General features: G+C 36.6%; 1 protein-coding gene across 11 annotated transcripts in view; it reads right to left on the reverse strand.

Moving 5' to 3' along the window:
• The window catches only part of caska (calcium/calmodulin-dependent serine protein kinase a), a 509,789-nt gene that overhangs the window by 181,710 nt on the left and 311,611 nt on the right, over window positions 1-16,468 (reverse strand). For all 11 annotated transcript variants that reach the window (XM_039745129.1, XM_039745125.1, XM_039745124.1 and 8 more), the window contains exons 8-9: window positions 15,122-15,244; window positions 7,549-7,632 (exon numbers count right to left, since the gene is read on the reverse strand). In XM_039745129.1, coding sequence (XP_039601063.1) covers window positions 7,549-7,632; window positions 15,122-15,244 — 207 coding nt within the window. The remainder of the gene's footprint in view (window positions 1-7,548; window positions 7,633-15,121; window positions 15,245-16,468) is intronic.

A 16,468-nucleotide genomic window follows, 5' to 3' on the forward strand; every position in this document is an offset into this window, starting at 1 on the left:
GATGAAAATCTGCGAAGTAGAAGCCATATGTTTGTATGGTTATTTTTATATATTTTAAGCCCTTATAAACTCTCCCACACTGTTTATAAATATTCTCCGCAGAGTTATACAGTAAACCCTCATTTATCGCGGTTAATCCATTCCAGACTCTACCTTTATTTATAAATCTAATATTTTCGCAGTTAGAGCATAGAAAACCTGTTTACCTTCTATATACATTTTAACATTATTAGAGCCCTCTAGACATGAAAGAACACCCTTTAGTCAAAAGTTTAAACAAAAGTTTAAGTGGGTTTTAGCCTCACCTGGGGAGGCAAAAAGGGAGGGTGGGGGGTTAAGGGGGGAAGAGAAAGAGAGCAGGCTTGATCTATATCTAATCTATCATCTCAATCTTTATAATTATAACTATCAACGTAATAATAAGCTGCATGGCAACAACTCTTGGGGGAATAGGAAATTAAGACCTAAACTATTTCACTTCCAGTTAAGACTATAATATGACACCAAAAACTCAGAATCAGTGTCTCCATGATGGGACAGTTAACTTCGTAAGCTGGAATGTTAAAGGCCTGAATCACGAATTAAAGAGAAAGAAAGTACTTTCTCACCTAACAGGTCTAAATGCTAAAATAGTATTTTTACAGGAAACCCACTTACTAAGTAAGGATCAGTTCTGGCTGCAAAAAGACTGGACTGGCCAAATGTTCCATTCTAGTTTTACAAAGAAAACTAGAGGGGTGGGAATTCTCATACATAGAACAGTACCATTTGTAGCATCAGATGTAGTATTGGATCCTGAAGGGAGATATGTGATGGTCATGGGAGACTTATCTAACTGTAAAATGATTTTGATAAATGTTTATGCACCTAATGTTGATGATAAGGAATTTATACAAAATTTATTTGCATCCATTCCCAATCTGAACACTCATAAACTTATAATGGCTGGGGACTTTAATTGTGTTCTAAATCCACTTTTAGATAAGACTTCCTCCACAGGGGGAACGGCAACTAACACCGCAAAGATAATTACAAAGTTTATAACTGATCACAACTTATCAGATCCCTGGAGGTTTTAAACCCAAATTCAAGAACATATTCTTTCTACTCACCAGTACATCATTGCTACTCAAGGATTGATTACTTCTTTATAGATAATAACTTCTTGCCTAAGATTAAATCTTGTAAATACGATGCTATTGTTATTTCAGACCATGCTCCGATGATCTTGGAGCTGAAATTACTAAGCCCCATACACTCACCCCAGATGGCGTCTCAATCCGCTTCTATTAGCTGACGAGAATTGTACTGAATTTATATCCTAACAAATTGAATTCTTTCTAGAGACAAATACATCCCCTGAGATCTCTGCAGGAATACTCTGGGAAACTCTTAAGGCCTTCTTAAGAGGACAGATTATCTCATATCTTTCCCACAGAAATAAATCCGAGCGAAGAAAGTAGCAGAGATAAAAGCGAAATTACTAAAATAGATGAAGAACATGCCAGACTACCAAGCGAGACTCTACATAAGAGGAGGCAGGCTCTACATTCAGAATTAAACCTCTTGACAACTAAAGAAACCGAACAACTAATTTACAAATCCAGACATCATTATTATGAACATGGAGAGAAGCTAATAAGCTTTTAGCAACAAATTCACAAGCAAGATGTACGCAACGCAATCTCGTAATTACTAACACGAACGGAGATAAAATCATCGAACACAAAAATATAATGTACACTTTTAGAGACTACTATAAATCCCTATATACTACTGAGTTTAAAGAAGACAATATACAATCTAATGCATTTCTGGATAAATTACAGATACCACAAATTGACGCTTTTAGTGTGGAGGAGCTCGATAAACCTCTGTCATTATCAGAATTACTGGATGCTATAAAGTCACTCCAAGGTGGAAAAGCAGCAGGCCCTGACGGCTACCCTGCAGAGTTTTACAAGAAATTCTCCGCTCAGCTAGCTCCCTCCTATTAGCAACATTTACAGAAGCCAGAGATAACCAATCTCTTCCACAAACCTTTAAGCCAAGCACTAATCACTGTCTTTCCAAAACAAAATAAGGACTTATTACAATGTGCATCATACAGACCAATTTCACTTCTGAATAACGACGTTAAAATACTCTCTAAAATCATAGCTAGAAGGATGGAGAAAGTGCTCCCCTCAGTAATATCACAAGACCAAACTGGATTTATTAGGGGCCGACACTTATCTTCAAATCTTCGACGCCTGTTTAATGTAATATACTCACCAACTAAATCAAACACCCCAGAAATATTATTATCATTGGATGCAGAAAAAGCATTCGACATGATTGAATGGAAATACCTTTTACTATTTTGGAGAAGTTTGGGTTTGGCCCAACATTTGTGCATGGATTAAATTACTGTATACTAACCCAGAAGCTTCAGTTTGCATCAATAACATTTGCTCAGACTACTTTAAACTAGAGCGTGGCACAAGACAAGGATGCCCTTTGTCACCACTGCTGTTTGCAATTGCCATTGAACCACTGGCAATACATTGTCGAAATACTGATCAGATAAAGGGGATTAGCAGAGAAGGACTGGAACAGAAAATCTCATTATATGCAGATGACATGGTACTGTATATATCGGACCCAGAAAATTCTGTGCCTGCAGTCTTAGCAGCACTCACAGAATTTCAAAAGCTCTCTGGTCTCAGAATTAATCTGAATAAAAGTGTACTCTTTCCGTGAATTCAAGCATATAATATTAGATTAGACACCCTTCCTTTTATCATTGCAGAACAGTTTAAATACCTCGGGGTAAACATCACAAGTAAACATAAAGCTCTTTATCAACAAAATTTATGTCTGCATGGAAAAAATTAAACAAGACTTGCATAGATGGTCAACCCTTCATCTCACACTAGCTGGAAGAATTAACACTGTTAAGATGAATATTCTTCCTAAGCTCCTTTTTATTTCAAAACATACCAATATACATTAATAAATCGTTCTTTAAGCAATTAGATTCAACAATAACCTCATTTATTTGGAATTCTAAACATCCACGCATCAAAAGAGCGACCCTACAAAGACAAAAGGCAGAAGGCGGCATGGCTCTACCTAACTTCCAGTTTTATTACTGGGCAAATATACAGTCGATAAGAACCTGGACACAAATAGAAGAACATACACAGGCATGGACCGCAATAGAAGTAAAATCCTGCAGTACTTCTTTGTATTCCTTGCTTTGTGCTCCAATAAACACACGTTATCGGCAATACACTAATAACCCAATTGTGCTCCACTCACTTAGAATCTGGAACCAATGTAGAAAGCATTTTAAGACGGAGAAGCTTCTTTCTGTGGCACCCTGCAAAAGAACCACCTCTTTCAACCCTCACAAACATATGCAGTTTTAATATCTGGAAAAATTTGGAATTAACTTGCTTAGAGATCTTTATATAGACAACGTCTTTGCATCCTATGAACAATTACATTCCAAATTTAACATTCCAGCTACAAATTTCTTTCACTATCTTCAAATCAGGAACTTTGTTAAACAGAACCTTCCAGATTTTCCTCATCTTGCACCCTCATCCACGCTGGAAAAATTATTGCTCAATTTCAAGGAGTTAGACTCCATCTCTACAATATATAAAATCCTTTTACAATCCCTTCCTTTCAAAGATCCAAGAGGACACTGGGAAAATGACCTCTCAATTAATATATCAGAAAAGGAGTGGAAAGTAGCAATGCAGAGAATTCACTCAAGCTCCATATGCAAAGCATACAATTATACAACTCAAAATTATATATCGAGCACATCTGTCTCACTAAAACTCTCAAAATGTTTCCAGGGCATGATCCAACCTGCGAACGTTGCAACCAAGCCCCAGCCTCACTAGGTCACATGTTCTGGGCCTGCTCCAAATTAACATTATTCTGGACAAAAATTTTTAATTACCTCTCAGACAGTCTTGGACTCACAATCCCTCCTAACCCATTAACAGCTGTGTTTGGGGTTCTTCCAGAGGGTCTTAAAGTGGAGAAAGACAAACAAATTGTGATTGCATTCACTACACTGTTGGCACGCAGACTTATTCTGATAAACTGGAAGAACCCAAACTCTCCTCTTTTAAGTCAGTGGGAAACTGATGTGTTATATTATTTAAAATTGGAAAAATCAAATACTCAGTTAGAGGATCTGTGCAGACTTTTTCAAAACATGGCAGGATCTAATCAGTAATATTTTGAAATGATTTTATAAAGCACAGAGAATTTGTTGATTTAGGTATTTTTACAAGCCTTAAATTTTACACCGTTTGGCTTGCTCTCTCTCTCAAGGGTGGGGATCGATCTGTTCTTAGCATAATTCTTTTTTTGTAAAAACTTGATTGCTATGTATTGATTGTAATAAAATTAATAAAAAAAAAAAAAAAGTTTAAACTGTGCTCCATGACAAGACAGAGATGACAGTTCTTTCTCACAATTAAAAGAATGCAAACATGTCTTCCTCTTCAAAGGAGTGTGCGTCAGGCGCAGAGAATGTCAGAGAGAGAGAGAGAGAGAAGTAAACAATCAAAAATCAATAAGGCTATTAGAGCTTTGAAGTGTGCAAAGCACCACGATAAAGTGGCTGCAAGAAAAAGGGAGCAATGTGAAGGTAGTCTTTCACCATTTTTGAGAGGAACGTCCATATCCTCTAGGCAAACAGCCCCTCTGCTCACACCCCCTCCGTCAGGAGCAGAGAATGTCAGAGAGAGTGAGAGAGACAGAGAAAAGCAAACAATCAAAAATCAATATGTGCTGCTAGAGATTTTAAGTGTCGCGCACAGCAGGGAAGCATATTGTATATCATTGAGGAGTTTTATTTAATACGTAATACGTGCTCTGATTGGGTAGCTTCTCAGCCATCCGCCAATAGCGTCCCTTGTATGAAATTAACAGGGCAAACAAACTGAGGAAGCATGTACCATAAATTAAAAGACCCATTGTCCACAGAAATCCGCGAACTAGCAAAAAATCTGTGATATATATTTAGATATGCTTACATTTAAAATTTGCGATGGAGTGAAGCCGCGAAAGTTGAAGCGCGATACAGCGAGGGATCACTGTATATCTATGTCTCTGTTTTTTGTCAGTGCAGCTTTCACATCATGGACCATAAAGGTGCATACTAATTGAGTGTGAGCAGGAACACTCAATAAAACTGAATAAAAAAAAATTCAAGTGAAGGTGAGATAAGAAGAAGGCAGATTCACCAGCATTTGTGTGTCAGCTTTTATCCCTCCAGATCAGAGAATTTCAGTTCCACTGTCTCAAAACACCACTCACATCTACAGTTATTCCCAGTTTCAGATAAAAAGTAACCACGTCAGATCTGAGGTGGGGGGTGGGTGTTGTATCGTGATCCTGAGTGAGAGAATAAAAGTGAAAAAAAAATGCTAACTTTTACAAGTACTATAAATTTACACTGGCTGTTACAGACAAAACTCAAATGTATGCTTTATTGTATAATATTAACAATAAGAGCAGCTCACTACTCAAAATGGTAAATCGGGAGAGGGTTTCAAACTCACGACCTCTGGATTATAAGTCGTCAGTTCTAACCGCTGCACCATGGAAGTTGTCGTATTGTACTTGTGCTTTTTGTGAATGTGTTTATTTGATATTTGGCCATCAGCCTTCACACATTATACAGTTCATATCTACATTTTGTCATTTATTACTAAAACATGAAAAACACTTCTGTTTTAACAATGTGTTTACATAGATTGTTATAGACACAGGATATGCTCACTTCCAGATAAACAATGAAGGCAGGAACTGGGAGAACTTCTTGTCCATTATGCGACACCGGGGGGGTTGGTATAACAGGCTGCTTGCTGCTTGGGCTTATCAACACGTTTACAAGACAAAAGACGCTGACGGAGATGTGCAAAGAGATTTGAAGTGGGCCGAATTTATGGTAATTCTAGTATTAAAACAGTCACAAGCCCCAATACCTCTCTTTAAAATCTGGCATCTCCTTAGGTTATCCCCTCAGGACCTTGCCGCATGAAAAGAAGCCCACCAACAGGTGCAGTCATACTACTACCAGTCCATTAGTATCTCTCTCTCATGATTCCCTCAGCCAGTCCATTGACATCTATAAGGGAGATGCTGCATGAAAGGGCCCCTCCTATATTCCTTCATTGCTATAAGGAGCATCACTTCCCCAGCCCTGCACTCAAGCTCAGGCCTGCTGCTTGGTTTCTTGGGGAATATTCCTGACCACCTGCTTCCTTTCCTCATGACATGGGATCCTCACCTTCCTGCCTCTTTCTCCTCCTGTAGCCTCAGCTCTCTGTCTTGCTTATCTGATCTCCCCTTTCTCCAGAGCAGGCTCGTTTTTTATTGCCCGATTGGGTGCTTTCCTCCACCACCTCCGAAGTGTGAACGAGGCACTTGACCGATCCATTCACATTTGCACGTGAATACGAGATCAGAAAAGCACCCCAATCAACCCCAAAGCATTGCTGGCATGCACACACCTGTACTCGTTCAGAACCTTCATGCTCCAAAACCCAATTATTTATTTAAAATTCATGCTTCAGCACAGACCACTTATCACAGACTCAGCAATGTGGATATCATATTTTCTTAAATCAAAGCATTTGTCAAACCTTTGTGACTGTATTAGATAGGTTTTAAGACTTTTTTCCCATGTATGAAGTGGTGCCATTTTGAGTTCCATTTTAACTTTTTCAGGACGGATGTCAACCATTGTCGAACTTCAGAGGTAGGGGGCGTTAATAAGCTGTAAACTGCGAGAAAAATAGGTTTGTTGATTTGACCTTAATTCCTTGCCCATGCATGAGCAGGGAAGAGCAAACAACCTCTAAAATGGCATCAATAACTGGCAAGAGACTAAAACAAATGCGCAAAACAAAATACCCTGTGGATGACATTTTGCATATTATCATTGAATTGGGCTCTGACTTAGACTCTGGTTTTAATGCAAGTGATCTGGAGATGGATGTTGAAAGTGATGTACCAGCATCTTCTGATCAGTGCCCACCTGATCATGGTGCTGAATACTTTTGTGTAGCTGATGCGCCTACATCAACAGTCATGTCTCACAGTGACTGCCACCGCTGCCCACCTACCGCACGAAAACACCCAGGCAATGGGAAATAGAGCCGACCCTGCAAAGCTGCTGCCAGCAGAGATGCCAAACAGGCACCAACAGCAGCCACAGCATGGAGGAACAGATGTTTTATTTGATTTATGTGTGAAACCATTGCTTTGTGTGCTTTTCCAAAAGTTTAATTCAGCCCTCAGAAAGTTAAAATGCAAGAACTGGGTAGGTATGTTTTCAGATTTATTCTTTTAAAAAAAAAAAAGTTTCACTTTAGAATAGTTTCATGGGGCAAATTAATATGCGCCATAAAATGATTAAATGATTAGTTTGGCATTTTTCAAGTCAAAGTTATTCTTAAAACTTGAAACGAGAAGACTTGCAGAAAGGTTATCATGAAAACACACAGTTGGCAAAACACATTTAAAAAATACCTTTAATTTCCTTCTGGCATTAAATTTTCTCAGTTGTTCCACTGTTTCAGGAAGATGGATTTTATAGGCATATCGGTCCCTCTCCTTAGGGAAAAAGAAATGATTACAGTTTAAGATTAACATATAAACATATAAAGCAGGGTAAAATATAGAGTTACCAAGTGCCAATTAAAGGTTCATGCATAATGAAGATTATAAAGACAACATCAACTGTAAATTCTTTACCATCTCAGTCAGGCGCATATATGTTAGACAAAATTAATATAGTTTTGTCACCACTTGTAATATAGCTCCCATAAAAATCAAAGATGACCTCAGAGGCCAATAGGGCAATTCCATCTGAATTACTATTCCCATTTCTCTAATTTTACTGCCACAATCAGATTAAAACACCTGTCCAATCCATTATTTATTCAGTCTGGGCTGATCGTTAACATTTAAATGAGTCTCCTATAAGAAGGCTAAATCTTACTTCAGTTGTCCTTCTTAATTTCATTGTTTACTTTCTCTATATTACCTCATCAAAACTAGATTTTTACAAAGCCTGTAATGTGTTTAACTAACATCAATCATTTATATGAAAATTCAGGTATTATTTTGGATTGCTTACTTATTTTAGGTTTTTAAACTATTTAGACACATTTATCTGCGCCCACACCTAATTTTTATTAACTGTGTAAAAATTAATTTTAAACAACTAAGGGAGTACAATTTTAAAAGCAATTAAAACGACAAAGCATCACTTTACCTGTGCTAAAATGGAAACATATTAGTACTATAATAAAAAGTATACATTAGACATTAAGTAAGTTATTTAACCAACCATGTCTTGTAGATAAAAAGCACCTCTTAGGTGATAATGCCCTTTAATTAACTTTAAAAATACAGGTAAAATTCCATACCACACATCATAAAGAAAGTCTTCTGAATGGAGTACAATGCAACATAAAACATAATGTGCACAAGACTGTCATTTCATTTTTTCAGAAAAGACAAATATTCAAGACTTTTGGTCATTCTGTCTAATTTTAAAGTAACATCCATTAAGCAATCCCTTATACCCTTATAAAAAGGTTTACAGAAATGAACTCTTCAAAAATCCTTTAAAAGATTCAAAATCTTCTGACTGTGTACTATTAATATGTCAGTGGCAACTTACTCAAAATAATCTCTAATAATTGGTTTGTCTTGTACACTAAGAAAACAAAGCTGTATAAGTGTACTCTTTTTTTTTTGTAGCTACAACAATTACTGTATATAACCCAGCACAAGAAAAGTGTGCAAAGAAACATGCTTCTGCTGTTCCAATTGCAACATCAGGCGTTTAATGGTAACTGTTTCAATTTATGTCACCAAATGTCCATAAAAAGCCAAATTTCCCCCTGGGGACAAATAAAGTTCTGTCTGTCTACACAATGATATGAGGCAATGTCTTCATGTGTTATTATGTGCGATGTAACATGGCTATTAACCCTTTCTGACCTAAGTCCCAAAAATGTTGTCACCTTGCTATTTTATGACTATTAAGTAGTCATATTGCACTCTGTTATCAAGATATTTTGCATCCTCTCATTTCAGTATAAATTTACCTTTCCAGTTAGTTAGTTAATAAAGGCACAATACCACAAGTTCTCAAACTATGGGTTGCAAGCATGTTGTTTGAATTTGGATTGTGCAGAGTCATGACTCACAATAGTATTCAATGGGAAAGGGTCACAAACGGTTTGTGTAGTCTCTTGTAATGGGTCGCCGTGGGCAATTTAAGCAAATGCCATTTCTCTGGTACGACCTGCATCTGTGATTCTTCAAGGAGTATAGCAAAGTCTACTGCTGAAGATTTGGGACTGACCCTAGAGGATGACTATCACCAGCAGTTCTCCAAGGGGGACAAGGATAATTGAAAGCAGCGATTGGCCAAGGGTGAAGAAGGAAGACTGCCAGCAGCGATTCTCCAGGGCAAACCCACACCCATGGATGTGGAGGGAAAAGAAAAGGCAATATTTCATGAACTGATAAAGGTTACTGTAAATCTATATCATCTTTCTGGTAAGAATATACTCATTTTTTAGACGCACCGTCCTCAACTGAGAAGTTTTTGTTATTTTTTTGCCATTAAGTCAGAACCTTGTATTTGACTTTAAAGCAAGTAACTAATTAAACTGTCATCAAATGCTTTATTTTCTCCGATTCAGTTTAAATTCAGTGTTCCATTCATGTAAGGCACAATGTAAAGCAAAATTAGTTTATTATTATAACATACTAGGGGGCTAGGCCCCCTGCTTGCTTTACTCACCCACCCCCCGATTTGGTTTACTGAATATACAATTTAAAGAGATTATTATTTTCATGGGAATTGTTACATATGCATTATTTTCACTTTTACTTTAAAACTTTTGTAAAAACAATACTTGTTCTTTATTTCCGGCCCTGGGCCTGGTCACATCTCTTTCTCGCAGGACGTATAACGCTGCTCGCGTTGTGAAGGAGGGGGCGGCTGAATGAACACTAAGGAGATGCCGTAGGATAATATGCTGTCTTTCTGCTGCTGCTGCTGCGGTTGGCGAGCTGTGAGTTCTTTTTGTCGCGCTGCACATCGATCATTCAAAAGCCTGTACTGCAGCTGTCTTTTTGCCACTTCATGTCTCTGCTGCTCGCGTTGTGAAGGGGGGCAGTGTTGGCTTAACGCACGCTAAGGAGTTGCAATCGATCATCTGCTGGCGAGCTGAGTTTTCTGCTTGTCGCGCTTTGTGTTGATCATTTCAAAGCCTGTATAGCAGCTGTCCTTTTGCCACTTCACGTCTCTGCCGCTCTCGTTGTGAAAGGGGGAGGGGCTAAATGAACAGTAAGGAAAAGCAGTTGGATCATCTCCTGGCTTCCTGCTGCTGCTGGCAAGCTGCATGTTCTGCTTGTTGTGGTTTTAAGAGCTGGGAGCACATGATGTTTGTCTGTCAAAGACATTCCAACAACTGCTTGGTTAGATGTCCTTGAACTTGTTTTAAATGTGGTCTCACTGCCTTGTCTTGCGTGATGTTAAAGTGTCTCTCGTGGGACGTCTAATTGTCTTCGCGTGACATAAAGGGTATCTTGTGCGGACATCAAATTGTCTTCCGAGAAGATCATGTCTCATCTCCCTAGTCTCCCTCCCAGGATTTTTTTTATAATAGAAAGACATAAGGCACATAAAAATAAAGAAATAAAGCTCCATATTTTCAGTGTATAAACAATGCAAAGAGACAGAATAAAAGAAAAAATGGGGAAAAAACTCTAAAATATGTTGCTGTGAGTGTGTGCTACCCTTAATTATGCAATATATGCCTAGTTCCTGTAGGACTGTTCCTTACTGGAGTAGAACTCATAAACAGCAATACACAGACACATCATATTCATGTCATCATCAATCTACAGTACATCATAGCAGACATTCACTTTATGTAACCTTGGGCAAACAAAAGACAGGATCTCAGAAAACCAAACACAATACTATGACTGACACAAGACCAAAGCATAGCCGTACATATTCTTTACTGATATAAATAACATGAAAACACATGGAAATGCCAAAATGTAAATAAATAAATTGGTAAAAAAAGATAAACTTTTTTGTGTCTCACACTACAGGTGATGCCAGGAAAACAATGCTGGCCTTGAAGAGGCTTTCTGGTGTTTGATGCCTGGCAGAAGCATTTCCAGGTCTGGCACTGTTGTAAAAGCTTTCTTGATGTGATTATGTATTTACATATAATGTAATTACTAAAAATAAATTGCTCTGAAGAAAGACATAGGCAAAAATATGACGCTGACACTGCTAAAACATTCAAACTGGTTTGGGAAACCTTGATCCTAACACTATTTACAAAATATCTTACTTGCATCTGGACGGTTAAAAAGCAGAATATTACATTCTCTTTCTGGTTAACAATTGTATGCAAGATAAAAACAGGCCTTTGAATGGCTGACAGCAACATCAATTAACATACAAAAGGTTCCACAGGATTTGAGAGCCATATTAACATTGTCATGGAGTTATTGAATGTGCATACAGGTGTCACATATTGTTGAAAAGCTCAGAATGCCTGTTTTTGCATTTTATATATAAATATATATATATATACATAGAGAGAGAGAGAGAGAGAGAGAGAGAGAGAGTATATATACTCTCCTCCACTTCGAATTCAATTATCCAAAAGCTCCTGCCACTTTGCGAAGCGGTTCTGGAAGTTTTCTTTTGAGAGTGTCTTTAATTGGTCTGTCGTGACTGCCTGGATGTCCTAAATGGATTGAAATCGTTTGCCTTTCATGGTCGTTTGCAATTTATGGAATAGCTAGAAGTCACACGGTGCCATATCCAGTGAATAAGGAGAATTCGGACATAGTGTAATATTTTAATTTGACAGAAATTGTTGTACTAGAAGGGATGTGTGACATGGAGCATTATCATGATGAAAAATGAAACCGTTTCAACATTTTCAGTTATTGATGTTGAAGGACATCCTGATCTTCGTTTTCAACTGAGTCAGCTCCATTACGAAATTGAACAAACCATTTGTAAACAGTCTTAATTTTCGGTGCAGTGTCACCATAAACCGATTTTAACATCTGATGGGTTTCCTGGGCTTTTTGCAATTTGAAACAAAATTTCATGTTAATGCGTTGCTTGATATCCATTATTAATGGCAAACTTGAAAAACACACTTGAACTCAACAGTGTCTCACAAACGACTGACAGTATCAAACAAGCTGAAACTTGTCACAAACTAGGCTCTAGAATGGACATGTCAGAACCTGAATTGAATTGGTTTGTGATACAGTTTGCATATTTGTAGTTGGAGATCCACAAAGGGAGAGAATGAATCACATATCATAAAGTAGTTTTTATTCTTGAGCTTTCAGCTCCTGCCAGGAGTCGTCATCAAAGGATAATGATTAGACATACAAGAATCAAATGCAATATATAGCAAAATTAGTTGGGGGGGAATGGGAGGGTGTAGGTGAGTGCGTGGTGGGGTGTAACAAGGTGGGGTTAGGAGGGTGTTGGTCATACAGTTTTATTTATTATGAGGATGTTCTTCTTCTTAAGTATGTATATGCTGGGTTCATGTCCAAATGTCTGTTAATGGCGTTTTTGTTTGATAGCCAAGATTCAGTCAGCTCTCTGGCACTTTTAGTACTGGCCTTAAATCTTACTTGTACATTGTCCCAGTTAAATGTATGACCATTGAATTTGTGTGCGTATAAATCAGTGATCGTGAGTCCTTCCTTCTGATGGCATTTTGATGCTCCTGTGTACGTGTTGTGATTCTTTTTGACGTTTGTCCTATGTATACCACTGGGCAAGAACTGCATGGAATGCTATAAACTGTGTTTCGTGTCTCTGCTGCCGATTTCTTGTTTTTGGCATTAAAAGGGACAATGCGCAGATTGTTTGTAGGTTTGTGTGCTATTCTGATGCCTGATGTGGACATAATACATGTTGCTCCTTCTGATACTCCATGATGATAAGGAAGTGTGTGCCAGGTGGGATGGGGGGGGGTCAGATTGGAGTCGAATGATTGCTGGGTTCTCTTGCGTCTGCTATGTAGGTATTGTTTAATGAATGTCTTTGGGCAGTCATTTGAAGTGAAAAGATGGAAAAGATAGCGTCTTTCGTTCGTTTTTGTCTCCTTCCTATTACAATGGGTGTGAATTCTTCTGAATAAAGTCTTAATACAGCTCTGTTTATGAGATGCCGAGTGATTGCTGGCAAAGTGTAATATCTTGTCTGAATAACATTCCTTACGGTAGACACTTGTAATCAGGGTGGAATCATTACGTCTTTCAATGGAGATGTCCAGGAAATTGATGCATCAGTTTCTTTCTTTTTCCATGGTAAATTGGATTGCAGGGAATATTGTGTTGATGTGGTTGTAGAAATCATTCAGCTGGTCGTTTTTTAATATGACGAATATGTTGTCTACGTAGCGTATCCAAATTTTGGGTGTGAACTGAGATACAGCCATGTTTTCGAATCGCTGCATTACCAGATATACAGTATATATCTATATATAACTATATCTATATATATATATATATATATATATATAATAAAACTATATATCTATATCTATATATATATCAAGCCAAGCTACGAAAATAAAATTGATTTAAAATATGCTGTCAGACAATGGGAACACTAACATCAATATACATACAATACAGAACCAATGTATATGATACATTAACAACTTATCTAAAATGATTAAATTCAGAATACATGTGTGGATCTATAAAGCAATCCATTGCCAGGGAAAGGGTCTCTGCACTCTATACTTTGCAAAGATGTAACATGGAGACCAGGCACAAACGGGGCAAGTTGCAGTGTTTGATAAAGTAAATAATTTATTATAAAAATAATAATTATGCTTAGTGTGTATTGAGTACAGCAGCTTGATGAGATAGAGTTAACACATAGGATATAAACACCTAATTTTTAGTAAAATAATCTAATGAAAAAGAAGAATAAAACAAGCAACTTTTACTGTTAGGAATAACAGATACAGTACTTTTCCTTCAATAAACAGATTTCTTCATTAACCAAGTCCTGTCACTTTAATTCGACATCCAAAAGATTTTATTTGTGCTTATTACCATTGGTATACCAATCAGTTCCTTCTATAGTCTTTTTCTTGTGCATCGCTGCAGGTTTCTGCTTTTAGGACTCCAAACCAATGCTATAGAATCTTTCCAATATATTTACAATGCTGTTGCCCAATACAGGATTTTTGTTCTGCTTCACTCACACTTCTCCTTAGAGCAAACTCTGCTTTCCATCGCCAAACAAGTTAAAAAGGTTGCAGTTTTTCATTTCTTAACCCTAACATGAAGCATAAACTTTCCACGACTATCAAAATTGCTCTGAAATCTAGTGATTTTTCAGGAATCTCTAGTTTTTTAGCATCCATAAATTAAGGAACTTATAAAGATAAAAAAAAGATTTAAAAAAAATTTAACTTTTTCTCTTACATGAAACAAATATGATGGAATGCAATGAGATACAGTAACAATAGGTTATAAAATTATGTTGGTGTTGCAATTTTTCTGTTCATTGGAGCTGCATTCATGTGTCTACACACATCACAGGAATGATAGCCCATTTGTGAAATGTAAATTGTATAAAATTATTAAATACAGTATAATATCACACAGCATAGCCAATATCCACATCAAATCACAGCACCTCTCTAATATGAAAAAAAATTACTTCAAAACTACTCAACTTACATTTTTTAGGTCTTTACTAAACTAATTTGGGATGTAATAAACATAATGGCAAGCTGAACTAAAAACTGTACACCTGTGTGACTTGTGAAAGATAATTGTATAAAAATTACAAAGAAAACTGCACTGATGCCAATGTATACTAAAAATTTTAAACAAAGATAATTTCTTGATTTGGATCATTTTGTCACAACATCTTCACACACTATGCCTCCAAAACTGTAAACCACCACTGGCAGAAAAAAAGTTGATAGAAAACAAATTTATAATAGACAGTCTTGCTTTTATATTCACTGTAGCGATATAAACAAGTCTCTACCTTGAGCCAGGGATGGTTGAGGGCCTCATATACTGTTATTCTTTCTGCAGGGTCCAACATTAGCATGCGACGTACCAGATCTTTAGCACTTTCAGATATGTGACTCCATTGTCTTGGGTTCATCTGCAAACCAAAATGAAATTCAAAAATATCTTCACCTGACATGGTAAAAAATTGTCTAGTCATCAAATCCATTATTTAAAACTGTTTACAGTGAATTCCAGATACTGCAGGAATTTAAATAACACTATGATGTAAAAGTATAGTCTGGAGAAGAGAAAAATAATAAATGTGCAACAGTGTCATACAAAACACTTATACTAAACGCATTTGCATAAAACACATACGTGCTGCACTTTACCCAAATGCATTTTGTATATGCAGGAGTTTTGGTATTACAAAAAACACTAAGTATTCAAAGACGTACTTTAAATCTGATATTCCTACTTAAAAAAATGTCAGATTTATTATAGCAAGGACAATGTACTATTTACACAGGAAGCTTACAGGTTTTCTTTTTTAGTATTATGTGCCCATAAATAGTTTCATCACTTTCATCACAACCAGTTATGTCTTTAAATCACTTGAATGCACCAAAACAAAATAATATGATTTAAAGAAAAGTTAGCAAAATGACAGCAACCCATTATCAGTATTCTCTGAAGGGAAAGGTAGGTAAAAACATTAGAAACACAACATTTGGCTATGGAGCCTTCATTATATTTTTTTTCCAACTACAGTGCTCATTATGTCAAAAAAGCAAATTAACTTCCTCAAACAAAATTTGGTGACCCAGTTACATTCGCAGAAGCATTTTTTTGTCTTATAACCGATTACACTGTAGGTTGCACACTTCCACCACTGTGCATAATGTTATAGCTAATTTAAATTATTGGTTATAGTAGCTAGCTTCTATTGTTCTTCATTACTGTCCTATATATTAATCTACTCTTTTATACAAAATCCTACCACTTTATTAAATGAATGACAATGGAAAAATAATTATGGCGCAAACTACATACAGCATATCTTCCTGCACTAAAATAAAGAACAGCAGTACACTTATCAACATGTTCATTAATGCCACATGCTTTTAATCTGTTTTATATATCATCACAATAGGGTAGACTATTAAAAAGGTAAACTATCAGTCTATCATTAAGTGGTAAATTTAGAAATACAAATTAACCTCAGTATGTAAAAGGCTAAGAATAACAAAACACTTTTCAAAAAGTATAAACAGGTCAAATGAAACATGATAAATAATAATTTACTGAACAATTAATATTCTAAAGAGCACACTTCATATCATTTCATATAATGTTGATAAATACTATGTCTTCCCAT

This window comes from Polypterus senegalus, chromosome 2 (assembly GCF_016835505.1).
Source record: "Polypterus senegalus isolate Bchr_013 chromosome 2, ASM1683550v1, whole genome shotgun sequence".
Classification (NCBI taxonomy): domain Eukaryota; kingdom Metazoa; phylum Chordata; class Cladistia; order Polypteriformes; family Polypteridae; genus Polypterus; species Polypterus senegalus.